At 42.7% G+C, this 15,584-nt stretch overlaps 1 protein-coding gene and 1 non-coding gene across 4 annotated transcripts in view; one reads left to right on the plus strand and one right to left on the minus strand.

Annotated features, from left to right (window-relative positions):
• The window catches only part of LRRC69 (leucine rich repeat containing 69), a 54,835-nt gene extending 43,555 nt beyond the window's left edge, over nt 1–11,280 (plus strand). For all 3 annotated transcript variants that reach the window (XM_029064217.2, XM_029064218.2, XM_029064215.2), the window contains one exon: nt 11,045–11,280. In XM_029064217.2, the coding sequence (XP_028920050.1) occupies nt 11,045–11,149 (105 nt within the window). In that variant the 3' untranslated portion in view covers nt 11,150–11,280. The remainder of the gene's footprint in view (nt 1–11,044) is intronic.
• Nucleotides 11,281–15,227: 3,947 nt separating this feature from the next.
• On the minus strand, nt 15,228–15,365 carry LOC114811637. Its single transcript, XR_003759333.1, has one exon. It is a non-coding gene; the product is annotated as a small nucleolar RNA SNORA7 (small nucleolar RNA).
• Between the last annotated feature and the right edge of the window lie 219 nt (nt 15,366–15,584).

Here is a 15,584-nt window from a genome sequence, read left to right on the forward strand (position 1 = left end):
TGATGTTGAGGGAATGCTGAAGAGGCAGCGTGAAGGAAAATACAGGGTGGAGAGATGAGGGATTAGTCAAGGATGGCCTCCTGGAGGAGATGGGATTTCAGAATGGCTTGGAAGATGCTTGTCATATATGAAGGCAGAGAGTAGAAGAAAGGGTCTAAACAAGAGGTCAGTTGTAGGAGAGATGTGACTGAGGTACAGTGAGTAGATTGGCTTCAGAAGAATGAAGCATGTAAACTGATGTGTAGTGGGAGAAAAGATATATAAAAGATAAGAGTTGATTGCCTTGAAGTCAGTGGGCAGGAGTTTCTATTGGCTAGAGAGAGAGGAAAGTGTAACCACTGGGGGCTTTGAAGAGTGGAAAATCTTGAACAATGTGAATTTTTTTTAAAAAAATGATCTGTGCAGCACAGTGATATATGGACAGGAGACAGGTGAGACTAGAGGCAGGGAGAGCAGTAAGCAGGTTGATGATGTAATTGAGTGAGGATAGGACCAGTTCCTGGACCAGCACAGTAGCAGTTTGGATCAAACAGTCAGTGGTATTTATTGAGCACTTGCTCTGTGCAGAGCACTTTGCTGAGCCCTTGGGAAGAGTGAAATTAAGTAGAGAAAGAAAGGGGCAGATTATAGAAATGTTGTGGAGGAAGAATTGACAGGATTTGGCAATGGACTTAAACCGGGGGAAGAAAGAGGAGAAAAACTTAAAGATAGAATAGGAATTGTAGGCTTGAGAGATGGGCAGGTTGGGGGTGCTGTCGTGCTGTCTCATAGATGATGAGAGGAATGTGGCCTAATAGAAGGAACATGGGCCTGGGAGTTGAGGACCTGGGTTCTAATTTTGGTGCTGCCATTTGTCTGCTTTATGTCCTGGGCAAGTCACTTAACTTCTTTGTGCCTCAATCAACTCATCTGTAAAATTCATTCAGTTGTATTCATTGAGAGTTTACTGTGTGCAGAGAACTGTACTAAGCACTTGGGAAAGTACAGTTCAGCAATAAAGAGAGAGAACCCCTGCCCACAACGTGCTCACAGTCTAAAGGATTACAGCTCCGATCCCCATGTGGGACATGAACTGTGCTCAGTCAGATTTTCTGGTGTCTATCTCTTGCTCAATATAGTGCTTGGCACAAAGTAGCACTTAACAAACACCATAAAAGCACCACCACAAACTATGAAGAGAAAATTAAGTGGAGGAGAGGATTTAGGACCCAAAATGAGGAGTTCGGTTTTTGATATGTTAAGCTTGAGGTCCATGTGAGATGTTTTGGTCTGAAATATTAATTTGAATTAATTTACACTGAACACTTATTATTGGAAGGAAGGGAAAAAGATACTATAGGGGGACCTGGTAAGCAGATGATAATGGAACCTGGATCAAAATACAGCAAGTACATCCAGTACATTACACTGGAAGAATTCAATCCATTTTGTTTTTTTTAAAAATTGAGGCAATGGAGTTCAGAAAAAGAGAGACAAGGTATTATTATAATAATGATAATAACAATACAGTGATAGTTAAGTTCTTACTATGCCAGGCACAATATTAAGCACTAGGAGAGATGCAAAAAATCAGGTCGAGCACAATTCCAGTCCCACATGGGGCTCACAGTCCTAAGGAGTGGGAGAACAGGCACTGAATCCCCATTTTGCAGATGAGGAAACTGGGCCACAGTGAAGTTGTGACTTGCCCAAGGTCCACACGGCAGGCAAGTGGCAGAGCTGGTACTACAACCCAGATCTTCTGAGTCCCAGACCTTAGCTCTTTCTACTTGGCCACAGTGACTGAGACAAATTTCAAACACAGTTTCGGTCTGAAAATCACTGGAACTTGGGTCATATCCATGGCCTCCAAACAAGTATTTAAATTGGTGTGGGTAAGAGTGATGAATTTTTAACTGCAAACACTTAAGAAAGATAGCAGCGTGTCTCAGATATGCAGGTTTCCTTGGGAAGTCTGTTTCCTTGGGAAGTCTCGCCTCCCAAAAGAAGCCTCACTCAAAGATGAGCTCTCTAAGGGCCAAATTAGAACAGTTCATTTCAGATTCTTGAACTGCATGGCTTTTTGATCATGGGAAGAAGATCAGTTTGATAATGCTGCAAGACTCCGTCCCTGTGGGTCCCAGCTCTGGCCGGGGCCGTGATCTTTCAGCAGAGAATCGTCAGCTGTCATGTGAGAAAGGGGTTCTGTGTTTTGCTTTCAGTATATCCGAATGCCCAATACTTATGACAGCCTTCAGATGATTTCTTAATGTAAACAAATGTCTCTGGGAATCTGCTTTCATTCAGATTCTGAAATGACGTAATACTAATCTTAAGAGTCGTTGAGGCAAATTTGGGAAATGGCCCTGGAAGAGCTTCCACACTTAGAAAATGCCCAGCCTAAACAGACTGTGTTCAGATTCCTCTGCTGCCCCTCTATCTCTGGTCTCAGCCTGAGGGGGTTGCTTACAAATGTTTATCATCAATCAAATGGTAATTCTTCTACCCTTAAACACTTCAACTTGTAACAATTTAATCTTCTTAAATGTTAGTTGTCCTTCAGATTCCAATACGATGCAGCTGACAATGATATTGCCCTTCTACATTATGCACGGACTCAAAGAGTGCCAAGAGTTGATGGGTTTGCTGTTTGCAGCATTTCATGTTGTTTTCAGTTTTGCCTCTCAGTCTCACAAGACCTCGAAGCTTCTGGTCTAAGGCTGCTCTTTTCTTCACTGCTGCATTCAAAGATAGTTCGTCTGCTGCTGCTATCTCCCATTATTCAGTTGACATGCATTCAATTTAATCGTATTTATTGAGCGATTACTATGTGCAAGAGCACTGTACCATGTGACTTGTCATTATGTTTCTGAGGAGTTGCCTCTCCATTTTAAATAGCCAAATCAGGAAATTGCAGTCCCTAGATATGGCCACACCAGGCTGAATTTGAAATGGTGACCTAAAGGTAACATAAAAATTCTCTAATTCCCCTTATGAAATTATTTCATCAGCCGACATTAAAATATGCATTTCATGATTCTCATTTCTTACAGTTCTGTAGTTGAGCTTAACTTTCCCCCTGATTCCCTTAAACTTGAGGAGTTTAGGGAATGAGCTCCTCACGGTTTTGAAAATGAACTCTCAACCCCACATTAAATGATGTAATGTAATTCAAACTACTCTCAAAAGAGATTAGGCCGAATAAGCCTCACGACACTGTTTAAGACAGACAGACCTGCCTTATGAAAATAAGGGTAATTTGGGAATCATAATTCCTTTTTCCTTCAAGCAGCCAGTAATGAAATATAACATCAGATAATATTGTTAATAATTTTGTTCGTTATGTGGCTGCAAAAGAAAGTGTATTGAAAAATACAATTTTTAGATACCACCAATGTATTCAACAGCTCCAAGTAATTAATGGAGTTAATATTTAATCAGATTCAAAATGAAAATTAATGCACTGAAACATTTAATGGGTCTAAACTGATATACTAGGTGACTGGGAAACATAGAAAAGAAGTTTCCTTTCCCCCAGTAGGATTACATTCTGATGGTCAAGACCACAGTAATAAAGTCAATATCATATAAATCCATAGATACATACATAAATAAATAGATAACTATTGAGAAGCAGTGTTGCCTAGTGAAAGAATGAACCTGGGAGTCAGAAGACTTGAGTTCTAATCTCAGCTCCATTATCGTCTGCTGTGTGACCATGGACAAATCTCTTAACTTCTCTGTTCCTAAATTACCTCACCTGTAAAATGGAGACTTGACAGCTGTGAGCCTCACGTGGGACATGGACTGTGTCCAACCTGATTAGCTTGTATGTACCCAAGACTTAGTACTGTACTTGACACATAGTAAGCAGTTAACACCATTAAATAAAGAAAAGAAAAAAAAGAAATGGCAAAACTCCTTACTATCAGATTTAACTGCTTAAGTAGCTCTAGCCCTCCTACATAATCTTGCTGACCTTTTGCTATCACCCAACCAACAATGTGGCTCAATGGAAAGAGCCCGGGCTTGAGAGTCGAGATCATGGGTTCTAATCATGGCTCCGGCACTTGTCTACTGTGTGACTTTGGGCAAGTCATTTCACTTCTCTGACTCTCAGTTCCCTCATCTGTAAAATGGGGATTAAGACTGTGAGCCCCATGTGGGACAACTTGATTACCTTATATCTTCCCCAGCACTTAGAACAGTGCTTGGCACATAGTAAGGGCTTAAGTGCTGTTGTTATCATTATTATTATCGTTTCGCTCCTCTAATGCCAACCTACTCACTATTTGTCAATTTTGGGCCACCAACCCCATGCCCAAATGCTCCCTCTGGCCTGGAACTCCCTCTCCTCCCACTTCATATCTGACAGGCCACCACACTTCCCATCTTCAAAGCCCTACTAAAATCAGATTTCCTCCAAGAGGCTTCCCTTAATTACATCACATGACCCCCCACTATTTGCCACCCCTGCTGGTTCACCTGTGCACTTGGGTGAGTACTCATTCTCCCTAACCACTTTGAAACTCACCCCACCCCCAAACCCACAACATTTAGCAATTATAATAATAATAATGATATTTGTTCATTCAGTTGTATTTATTGAGCACTTACTGTTTGCGAGCGCTGTACTAGGCGCTTGGAGCGTACAATTCGGCAACTGATGGAGACAAGCCCTGCCCAACAACGGGCTCACAATCTTAAGCACTTACTATGTGCCAAGCAATGTTCTAAGTGCTGGGGTAGATACAAGGCAATCAAGTTGTCCCACGAGGGGCTCTCGCTCTTACTCCCCATTTTACAGATGGATTAAGTGAGGCCCAGAGAAGTGAAGTGACTTGCCCACAGTCACACAGCTGACAAGTGGCAGAGCCGAGATTCGAACCCTTGACCTCTGACTCCTTAGCCCGTGCTCTCTCCACTGAGCTATGCTGCTTCTCTTATCCTACTCCACTTTGATTACCACATCAGCCTCCTTGCTGACTTCTCTTTCTCCCCACTCCAGTCCATAATTCACTTTGCTGCTTGGTTCAGTTTTCTACAAAACCATCCAGTCCATGTTTCCCCACTCAAGAACATCCAGTGGTTGCCCATCCAGCTCTGCATCAAACAGAAACTCTTTACCTTATCTCCCTGTTTTCCTACTATAATCCAATCTGCACATTTTGCTTCTCTAATGCCAATCTACTCACTGTACCTCGATCTCATCTATCTCACCACTGATCTCTCACCAACCTCTTGCCTCTGGCTCAGAATGTCTTCCCTCCTCATCTCCGTCAGACAATCATTCTCCCCACCTTCAAAGCCTTCTTAAAAGCCCTTCTCCTCCAAGAGGCCTTCCCCAACTAAGCCCTCATTTTCTCTTTTCCCACTCCTTTCTTCATCACTCTAGCACTTTATTCACTTCTCCCTCAGCCCCACTCCATTCACGTTCATAGACATAATTTATTTATATTAATGTCCGTCTCCCCCTCTAGACTGAAAGCTTGTTGCGGTCAGGGAACATGTCTACCAACTTTGCTATATTGTACTCTCCCAAGTGCTTAGTACTTTGGTGCTCAATAAATACCACTGATTTATTGTCAAGGTGGCATGGTATGAATGAGAAGAAATGAGAATTAATTGGGAATTGTCTTTGAAAGAAAACTCCTTCCACCAAAGAGTGGCAAAAAGCAAAAAAATTATTGTAACTCGTCACAGTGATGTCTGGGAATTTTTTGTTCCTTAGAAACCCGGGGAAAAGAACAGACACAGCCAAACTCTCTTGCCGGCACGGCAGAGAACAGGTCTGTCTTTGAGCCTACCTGAGCAGCAATCTTCCTGATTCCTGACATGCAGTCGTTTCACCATTTTTTAATGCTTGCTGTGTTGAGAATGTGGAGAAATGCTGAGTTGCTAGGGACAAGCATACTGCCTCCAGAAAACATGCAGATTAGATCTAGAGAAGAATCCAGAATGGAGCCCTTTCTGGAGAAATGTGTGTTTCATCGGGCGGAGTGGGACATTTTACTCCAAGTTCTTCTTAGTTTATAAAGCAACAAAAACCCAATCATATACTGCCACTTTTATTTCATCAGAAAATTCACTGACCCTTCTTTTCATCCCCAGTTAGTTCTTGCTAAATGATCCTTAATTGTATTTGTTAAGCTCTTATTATATGCCAAGCACTGTATTAATTGCGGAGTAGATAAAAGATGAGAAGAAGCGTGGCTCAGTGGAAAGAGCACGGGCTTTGGAGTCAGGGCTTATTAGTTCGAATTCCCAGCTCTGCTACTTGTCAGCTGAGCAAGTCACTTCACTTCTCTGTGCCTCAGTTACCTCATCTGTAAAATGGGGATTAAGACTGTGAGCCCCACGTGGGACAACCTGATTCCCCTGTGTCTACCCCAGCGCTTAGAACAGTGCTCTGCACATAGCAAGCGCTTAACAAATACCAACATTATTATGATCAGGTTGCACATTGTCTCTGTCGCACTTTGTCTCATGGTCCAAGGTGAAGGGAGGAGAAGTATTTTATCCCTCTTTTACAGATGAGGAAAATGAGGCCCAGGGACATTAAATGACTTGCCCAAGGTCACACAGCAGGCAACAGGGGAGCGTAGATTAGAATCGAGGTCTCCCGACTCCCAGGCCCATGCTCTTTCCTTTCTTAAACTCTTTCCTTAAGCTGTGGGAGAGTGTCACAATGGTTTCTAACATTTATTGCATTTTTGCCAAACATCCCTGAATTGTTTAAAATTTTCATTGTATTAAATCCAAGATGTGGGTCACTGAATATTTCAAACTCACCCCCACAAAACTCTAGGGATGCTAATTACACTGAGGGTAAAATTGGAACCATGGCCAGTCCTGTAAGGGGAGATGCCTCTTCAGATGGATGGATTTAAAGTTTCCCTCTTTGCATTCAACTCTCCCCCTGGCACTGGAACGGTCCAGAGGGCTCTAAGATCTGGCTTTAGATCTTCAGTCGTCTCCTCTTGTCTTTAGTGAGTACATAAAGGGTGACTGCACCATTGCTTAAGTTGCAGCTTGAAGTCATTTGAAAATACTCGCTTCAGTTGTGTCCAGGCACCCTGAACGACTCTGCCTTTATCAAGCCAGATTCAGAGCTCTATAAGAGTTATTACAAACAGTATTCTGTAGGTTTGTGGGGTAGTTATAGCTCTATCCTATACTTGAAGGATAGGGATTTATGTGTGTGTATGTTTATGGGGAGGTTGCAACTGGAAAAAGTCAAGTTTCCAATTCTATTTTTCAATCAAAAGTGTTTATCGAGCACTTACTGTGTGCAGAGCACTGTACTAAGTGCTTAGCATTGTACTAAAATTTTAAAATTTACATTTAAAGCTTCCCTCTTCTGCTGTGGGGATTCTTTTTAGCTGTTTTTTATTTGCAAAAATATTAGGCTCCGGATTGCGATTGGATTGGAATGAGAGGAAGTCCCCCCCAGATAAACTATGGATTTCAAAAGTTGTGTATTAGTTGTAGTCTTAGAAGTAGCAGCAGTTATTGAACACTTACTTAAATGTGGTATATGGTACTGGTTACGTGGGAAGTACCGGATAATGAAATGACATATTCTCTGTCCACAGGGAGCTTACATGGAAGTCTTACATAAAACATATTTACAATTAGGCCAAAACAAATAAATTGAGCAATTGAACAGATATATATGTGCAATTTATTTACACCATATATACATTAAGTGACTTTCCTAAGGTCACACTGTGGGCAAAAGGGGAGCTTAGAATAGAATCCAGGTCTCCCAACTCCCAGGCCCATACTCTTTCCTTTCTTAAACTCTCTTACGCTGTGGGAGAGCAACACAGTGGTTTCTAACATTTATTGTATTTTTTGCCAAACGTCCCTCAATTGTTTAAAATTTTCATTGTATTAAACCCAAGATGTGGGTCACTTAAGGTCACCAAATGTATATATATGGTGTAAATAAGTTCATGGGTGCTAGTATGAACTCTTTTATATTGTGCTCTATCAAGAACATAGTCCGTTGTTCTGTACACAGTAAACATTGCCTAGTGGGCAGAGCAGAGGCCTCAGAATCAGAAGGGCCTGGGTTCTAATCCTGGCTCTGCCTCTCATGTGCTGTGTGACCTTGGGCAACTCTTTTCACTTCTCTGTGCTTCAGTTATCTCATCTGTCAACTGTTCCCAACCCTCTCAAATGCTAGGATGATGATAATGAAGTTCTGTCTATGAACCAAGCACTGTACTAAGTTCTGAAGAGCTTAGTACAGTACCTAGAACATAGTAAGCACTCAACAAATACCACCATTATTATTGTAATTATTAATAAATGACATTGATAGCAGTGGCTGAAGGGAGGGTGCTGGAAAATTAACTCGGCACTGCTTGTTGGAAGATGTTGGATTTTAGGAGGGGAGACCTGTGGTCTGCAGATGTGGGGAGAGAGTGAATTCCATGTCAGAGAAACAGCATGAGTGAAGAGATGGAGATGGGAGAGGGGCAACTAGAGAAGCTTGGGAAGAACAGAGTTTGCGAATAGAAGGTGAAGAGGTTGGATAGGTAAGGTGAGGCCAGATAGTGTAAAGCCTTGAAGCTGTTGGTGAGGAGTTTTTATGTGATGCAAAGAGACCCACAAAATCAGGAGAAGTTTTTAAGGAGAGGAAGATTGTGGCCGTCACGATGTTTCCGGAAGATAATCTGTGCAGCAGCATGTAGTGTAAATTGGAATGAGGTGAGGCTGAAAGACCAGTGACAAAACTAATGTCATAGTTTGGTCTTGGTAAGACCAACGCTTGTCCAAGCAGCGTAGGAGTTAAAGTGAAAACTCTCTAAATGAGGATATTAAGAATAGTTCAACTCTGGAGGGTTGGCCAGGATTTTGACGGTCTTCTGTTTTGTTAATTGATGTTAGCGGAGGTCTTTTAGGCACCTGAATGGAAAATGGTGTGTCCGTTCACCGTTACTCTCCCAATCGCTTAGTATAGTGGTCTGAACAAAGCAAGCACTCAATAAATACAATTGCATGAATTAATTCATTTTACTAGAACTTACTCATCACTTCAAATATTTCCAACCTGCAACAATGCAGTTGCTGAGGAATGAATCTTGCTACTCCAGATGGAATTTGAATTACACGTGGGGCCTGAGAAATAGTCATGTTTTTGTAGGGTTGATTTTTTTCCATGCAAACATGTATATGAAAATGACTGTTGGTGGAAGTGTGTTTTGCAAAATGATTTTGAAGGGTACATTTATCTCAGTAGAAATTGGCAAGAAAATGACACGCAGTGCTTCAGGAAATATAACTTTAGAAATAGAAATTATGAAGTCAGTGGGTCAACAAGAAGTTAGAGGGGGAAAAAAATCAGCAAAGCTTCAGATTCTTCATAATTGATAAGGTCTATGGGAGAATATGTGCCTTCCTAAAACACAAAGCAAAGCATTGTTTTTGTTCCAACTAACCAAACACCGGGGCCATGAGAGGAAGGAGAAGGAATACAGACTCCTTGCATTCCAACTCCATTCAAGAGCCAACTCAAACTCTCTTCATGCAAGTCGAATGACACAGGGGACCTGGGGAAAAACCACACTGGAAAGACTTAATTTCTCCATGAAACTGTGCACCTCATGGGAAAACTGGGTAAAGCAAGCAGGAGAACTTAATCAAATGTAGAACAGCAAAATGTAAATTTGAGAACGCCACTGTTAATGATTGGGCAGGTGACAACTAAGTTCTCAGAATTCATCTCTTGAAGTGGAAATCTCCAAAGTCACTTTACCCTGCAGAAACTTTCCCCTAAGCATATCTGGAAGCGTTTTGGTTAGCTGAGTTTTTTTTCTTACTGGGAATGACACAACAGTTGATTTTACCCTTCTTCCATCACTGTGGACCATCCCTTTTTTTAGAACCCTTTTTTTGGGGAAGAGCACTTTTTTGGGGGGAAGCAGCATAGCTTAGTGGCAAGAGCACGGGCTTGGGAGTCAGAGGACACAGGTTCTAATCCCGGCTCTGCCACTTCTCTGCTGTGTGACCTTGGGCAAGTCACTTAACTTCTCTGTGCCTCAGTTACCTCATCTGTAAAATGGGGATTAAAACTGTGAGCCCCATGTGGGACAGGGACTGTGTCCAACCTGATTAACCTGTATTAATTAATTCATTCAATCCTATTTGTGGAGAACTTATTTAAGTGCAGAGCACTGTACTAAGCGCTTGGAATGTACAATTCGGCAACAGATAGAGACAATCCCTGCCCAACAGCACTTAGAACAATGCTTTGCACATAGTAAGTGCTTAAGGGGTACTATTATTATCATTATTACTATTATTATTATCACTTTGGGGATCTGATTTTCCTTTCTCTAGTGTAATGAAAATGGCCAAAGTCTATCAATCAAGTGATGATATTTACTGAGCTCTTACTGTGTGTGTAGAGCACTGAAATAAGTGGGAGAGTACAGCAGAGTTGATTGACACGTTCCCTGACCATTAAACCTGGGGCAAAATTATGATCCCTACAACTGAACAGTGGTAGTGGGCACTGCTTCCTTGGGCCAGTTTTGTAACACTGGCGAGAGTCTCTTGAAACTGTTACTGATTCCAGATGTAGAGGGAGCAGAGTTGAGAGGGAAAAATAATAATAGTTATAGTAATTATGGAATCTGTTAAGCACTATGTGCCAGGCACTCTACTGAGCACCGGGGTGGATACAAGTAAATCAAATTGGACGCAGTCCCCGTCCCACATGGGGCCACAGTCTCAATCCCCATTTTATAAATGAGGGAACTGAAGCACAGAGAAAACAAGTGACTTGCCTAAGGTCACACAGCAGACAAGTGGTGGAGCTGGGTTAGAACCCACGGAAAAAAAAAACGGTTCCTCTGTAGAATAGAATGAGGTAGGGAGAATCGGGATAAGTTGTATAGGGATAAGATTGTTTGACCAGTTCCTGCATAGTACTATGGAATAGGAGAATCGCCAGAAATAGATTAAGTAAAGAACTATAAATGATGTGTAAATTGAACTTTGCACCTTGTCCCATCCTCCGTGGAAAATGTATTTTCTTTTATTTCTTTTTTAGAATATGAAGATAAGTAAAAATGCAAACTGCTTACCTATCAAAACATTGCTTTGCTCATACACCTGCTTTAAAAATCGTGGCCCTGGAATTTATGGAATCGTTTGACTCTAGATCAATCTCCTCATTCAGGACAACAACCAACTTACCCTTTCGGCACCACTTAGGTTGACAGATATTCCAGCTCTAATGCAGTGAGATCTTCTCTAAATATAAATGGGAATCATCATTTGAACGAAGCAGTGATAATCTGGTTGTATTTAGTCGCTCGCTCTCTTCCTCCTCAACTGAACATGCCAAACCCCACTCGTGAAAGTAATGGTCAGACAAATTACATTGGTTTAAGGATGACGCAGAGAACTATGGTGTAAATTGTTACCAACTTTGAGTGCAGTTTCTTAGACCAGCAATACTCTCTTAAATGAGATTTTGGAATGTTCGTAGCACTCATAATCACATTCAAAAATGAAAATAAAATGCTGGAGGTGGAACAAGTGGCCTTGAATAGAATTGGCAACAGTCAGCTGCAGCAATCCACATTTTGCAGGGATTTTTACCCTGGCAATAAAGGTCTGAGCGAGGGAGCGAATATTTCTGAGCATTGTTTTAGGGGTGCGGGGAGCATCATGGGGTGTGGATTAAAAGAGTAGGATTGCTGATTAGAGAAAGGTCCTCATCTTACATGACTGGTGAAATTCCTAACCAGATTTGGTTTCCAACAGGTGGCACTGCTTCATGGATTAGATAGAAATCCCCTTCCCTCATAGAAGCAGAAAATAGGTGACACTAAGCCTGGATATTTCACTTTCTCTCTCATACGTATATGTTAATAGTTATCCCTGGGTTACAGCTGGCTGAAGGCTCTAATTGATTTGGAAACAGCTCCCACTGAACTGGGAAGGCTGAATCACAGGAGGGAGAAGAGCAAAGGAAAGGAGGAGGAGGAAGAGATAGGGAGACAGAAAGCCTGGCCCTTCAGAAGAGGAGAGGCAGAACCAATCGCTGGGAAATAGAACTTCTGTGAGGGGCAGGACTGGATTGAGTCAGGGGCCCCAAACTATAGGCTGAGGGGGACCCCAGGACCCCTCTCCCTCTCCCCAGAGACGTACAAAGCAATTGCCTCTTCCCTTACTGTACTAATATGTGCACTCCTTGGGATATGGTGAAGATGGTCTCTGAAAGAGATCATGCCATAATGGTCACCACGCATGCATAATGTGAGAAGGGAGTGAGCGGACAGGAGAGGGGCTGGGAGAAGACAGGAATGGGGTAGTTGGAGACAGGAGGGGGTAGAGGAAGATGGGAGGGGGGTTGAGAGAGGATTCATTCATTTATTCATTCATTCAGTCATATTTATTGAGCGCTTACTGTGCTTAGGAAGTACAATTCAGCAATAAATAGAGACAATCCCTGCCCACAATGGGCTCACAGTCTAGAAAGGGGGAGACAGGCAACAAAAGAAGTAAAGAGGCACCAGTGGCATCATTACAAATAAATAGAATTATAGATATATAATTATAGATATATCCCTGTTCCACCACTTGTCAGCTGTGTGACTTTGGGCAAGTCACTTAACTTCTCTTACCCCATCTGTAAAATGGGGATTAAGACTGTGAGCCCCACGTGGGACAACCTGATCACCTTATTTCCTCCCCAGTGCTTAGAACAGTGCTTTGTACGTAGTAAGCGCTTAAATATCATCATTATTATATATATACATCATTAATAAAAAATAGAATTATAATTGTAAATATGTACATATATACATAAGTGCTGTGGGGCGGAGAGGAGGGATAGAGGAAAGGGAGTGGGTCGGGGTAATGGGGAGGGGAAGGAGAGCAGAGGAAAAGGGGGGCTTAGTCTGCGAAGGCCTCCTGCAGGAGGTGGGCTTTCAGAGGATGGGAGGGAGGTAAGGGAGAGGGGTGGGTGGGATGAGGAGCACAGCCCCCTTGCTTGGGGACAAGAGCAGCATCCAACCTCTCCCAGAGCTACTCCCACCTGTCTCTGGTTTCCAGTACATCACGTTTCTCTCCCAACCTTCTTTGACCCTGGACTCCCAGCCTGAATCCAAAATGCAGGGTCTGCTGCGCTTCAGTGGAGGTGACATGTTTATGTGAATGTGTTGTGCCCTAAGGATATGTGTGTGTCTCCTTCTCAAGGCAGTGTTACCCCAATGTGCTACGGGTGTATCACCATGCTTGGGGTTGGGGGAGGTGGGGGGATTTTTCTGCTGTCCTTCTTCCCGTCCACCCCCTTTCACTAGGCTATGGGAAGCAACATAGCCTAGTGGCAAGACTACGGGCTTGGGAGACGTGGAACTTGGGTTCTAATCCTGACCCCGCCACTTGTCTACCACTCGGGACTTAGGGCAAGTCGCTTAACTTCTGTTTGCCACAGATTCCTCATCTGTAAAATGAGGATGAAGATAGTGAGTCCCATGAGGGACAGGGCCTGTGTCCAACCTGATTACCTGGCATCTACCCCAGCACTTAGAATAGTGCTTGGCACATAGTAAGTGCGTAACAAATACCATAAATATTATAATTACTGTTATTATTCCTCGCAGCATCCTCCTTCCTCAGGAGGATAAATTGAGGGTTGAAGCTTGGAGAGACAGAATGGAGAAGAGAAGTTGTCCAGGAAAAGTCACTCTGTCTTGGTGGTGTCAGGGCCTCTCCCTTTACATAGCCTGGCGGGGGTCTTCCCAGCTCCTCATCCACTAGCAGACCACCTCCCAGCCCAAGAAAAAGTCCTGCCTGGCTTGTGCGTAAATCCAAAGTTATCTGCAGCTTGCTTCCATTTCTGCCACCATTTTGGCTGGAGAGAAGCAGCGTTACATCATGATGCCATTATAATGCTCTACATAGGACATCATCTATCTTAGGATAAGTGAGGGTTCTCACCGGATGGTCCAGTCTGGGCTCCAGCTTCAGTTGATCGGAGTTTGATGAAGGGAAAAGGACAGAGACTGCCCAACAACTCGTGTCTAGAGTGTAAGCTCGTTGTGAGCAGGAAATGTCTCTATTGTTGTATCGTACTCCACCAAGAACTTACAGACTCTGCACACAGTAAGTGCTCAATAAATACAATTAAATTTAGGATGAAAGGGAGAAGGAAAAGAGGAAGGGCAGGGCTTGGGCACCTGGTCACAGAACTGGTATTTCTGCTATTTGTGAAAGAAAGGAGAATGAAATACCAATAGACAACAAGGAAGCAATTTGTAAACTGAGAGTGTTTTTTGTAACTCTGGCAAAGAGCAGTTGAGCAGCACTTTTACAGGGTGGGAAAGGAAAGGTGTAACGTTTCTCTGATCTTTAAACCCCACTAGGGTTATATGCCTTCCTTTGTCATTTTCAGCAGTCCTGGTGGCATGGGAATTCTTGTCTAATTCCTCCACCCCAAGCAGGCCTAAATCATCGAACAAGGTCCAGTGTCATTAACCATGGCTCAGATGCCTTTGAAGGTTGTAGCACTTATTAGAACTATTCAGGTTGCATGCATTTCTGCCAGAGAGGTGCCTGAGGCAGACTTTGAAATGAAACTGGTGAAGCAAAGTTAAGACATTCTCCATTCCAATGTTTACCGAGGGCCCGCCTGACTCGGTTGGAGGAGGCTCTCAAGCTCACCTTGGAAAAGCTCTATTAACCAAGAGTTACAGCTTTACCACGGCAATCTGAAATAAAGCAAACAAAGGAAGGGCAAGAGATTTCATTTGATTGACAAGCAATGATGCATTTTAAAGTAGAATTAAAATTCCAGAGATCAGAAACAAGAAGCAGAGAGTAGGAAAAGAAAGAATTTTTATTGGATTAAAGAGGGAATTTTAGCTAATGGTTTTTTGCAGACGTGAACATTCCAATTTTTTTTTTGTTGCTTTGTTTTGTTTTAAAGAAACTTCACGAGTTACCATTTAAGCACATCTTCACTGGGTAACTACACAGAATATAGTTCAGTGGCATTAACTTTTCTTATTCTGTAGAGTCATCTCCGACCCATAGCAACTCCATGGACGCATCTCTTCCAGAACTCCCCACCTCCATCTACAATGGTTCTGACAGTGCATTCATGGAGTTTTCTTAGTAAAAATATGGAAATGGTTTATCCCTGCCTTCTTCCATGCAGTGAACTTGGGTCTCCGCCCTCGACTCTCTCTTATCTCACTGCTGCCCAGCACGGGTGAGATTTGACTTGTAGCAGATTGCCTTCCACTCGCTAGCCACTGGCCAAGCTAGGAATAGAATGGACAGGCCTCTGCTTGACTTTCCTTCCTGTAGTCGAGACTGGTAGAGGACTGGAAACTCTCCAGTTACAATCCTGAGAGGGGGCCATTAACTAGATGTGGCGTACAGGCTCTCCACTCCAGTGTTTTGTTTCCAACTGTGTTTGGAGTTATTGTACAATGGTTGCCCTGCTCCTCCCTGATGTTCAGTCAAACCTTCATTCAATTGTATTTACTGAGCACTTACTGTGTGCAGAGCACTCTACTAAGCGCTTAGGAGAGTACAATGTAACAATAAACAAACTCATTCCCTGTCCACAAGCT

Source organism: Ornithorhynchus anatinus, chromosome 4 (assembly GCF_004115215.2).
Source record: "Ornithorhynchus anatinus isolate Pmale09 chromosome 4, mOrnAna1.pri.v4, whole genome shotgun sequence".
NCBI lineage: Eukaryota > Metazoa > Chordata > Mammalia > Monotremata > Ornithorhynchidae > Ornithorhynchus > Ornithorhynchus anatinus.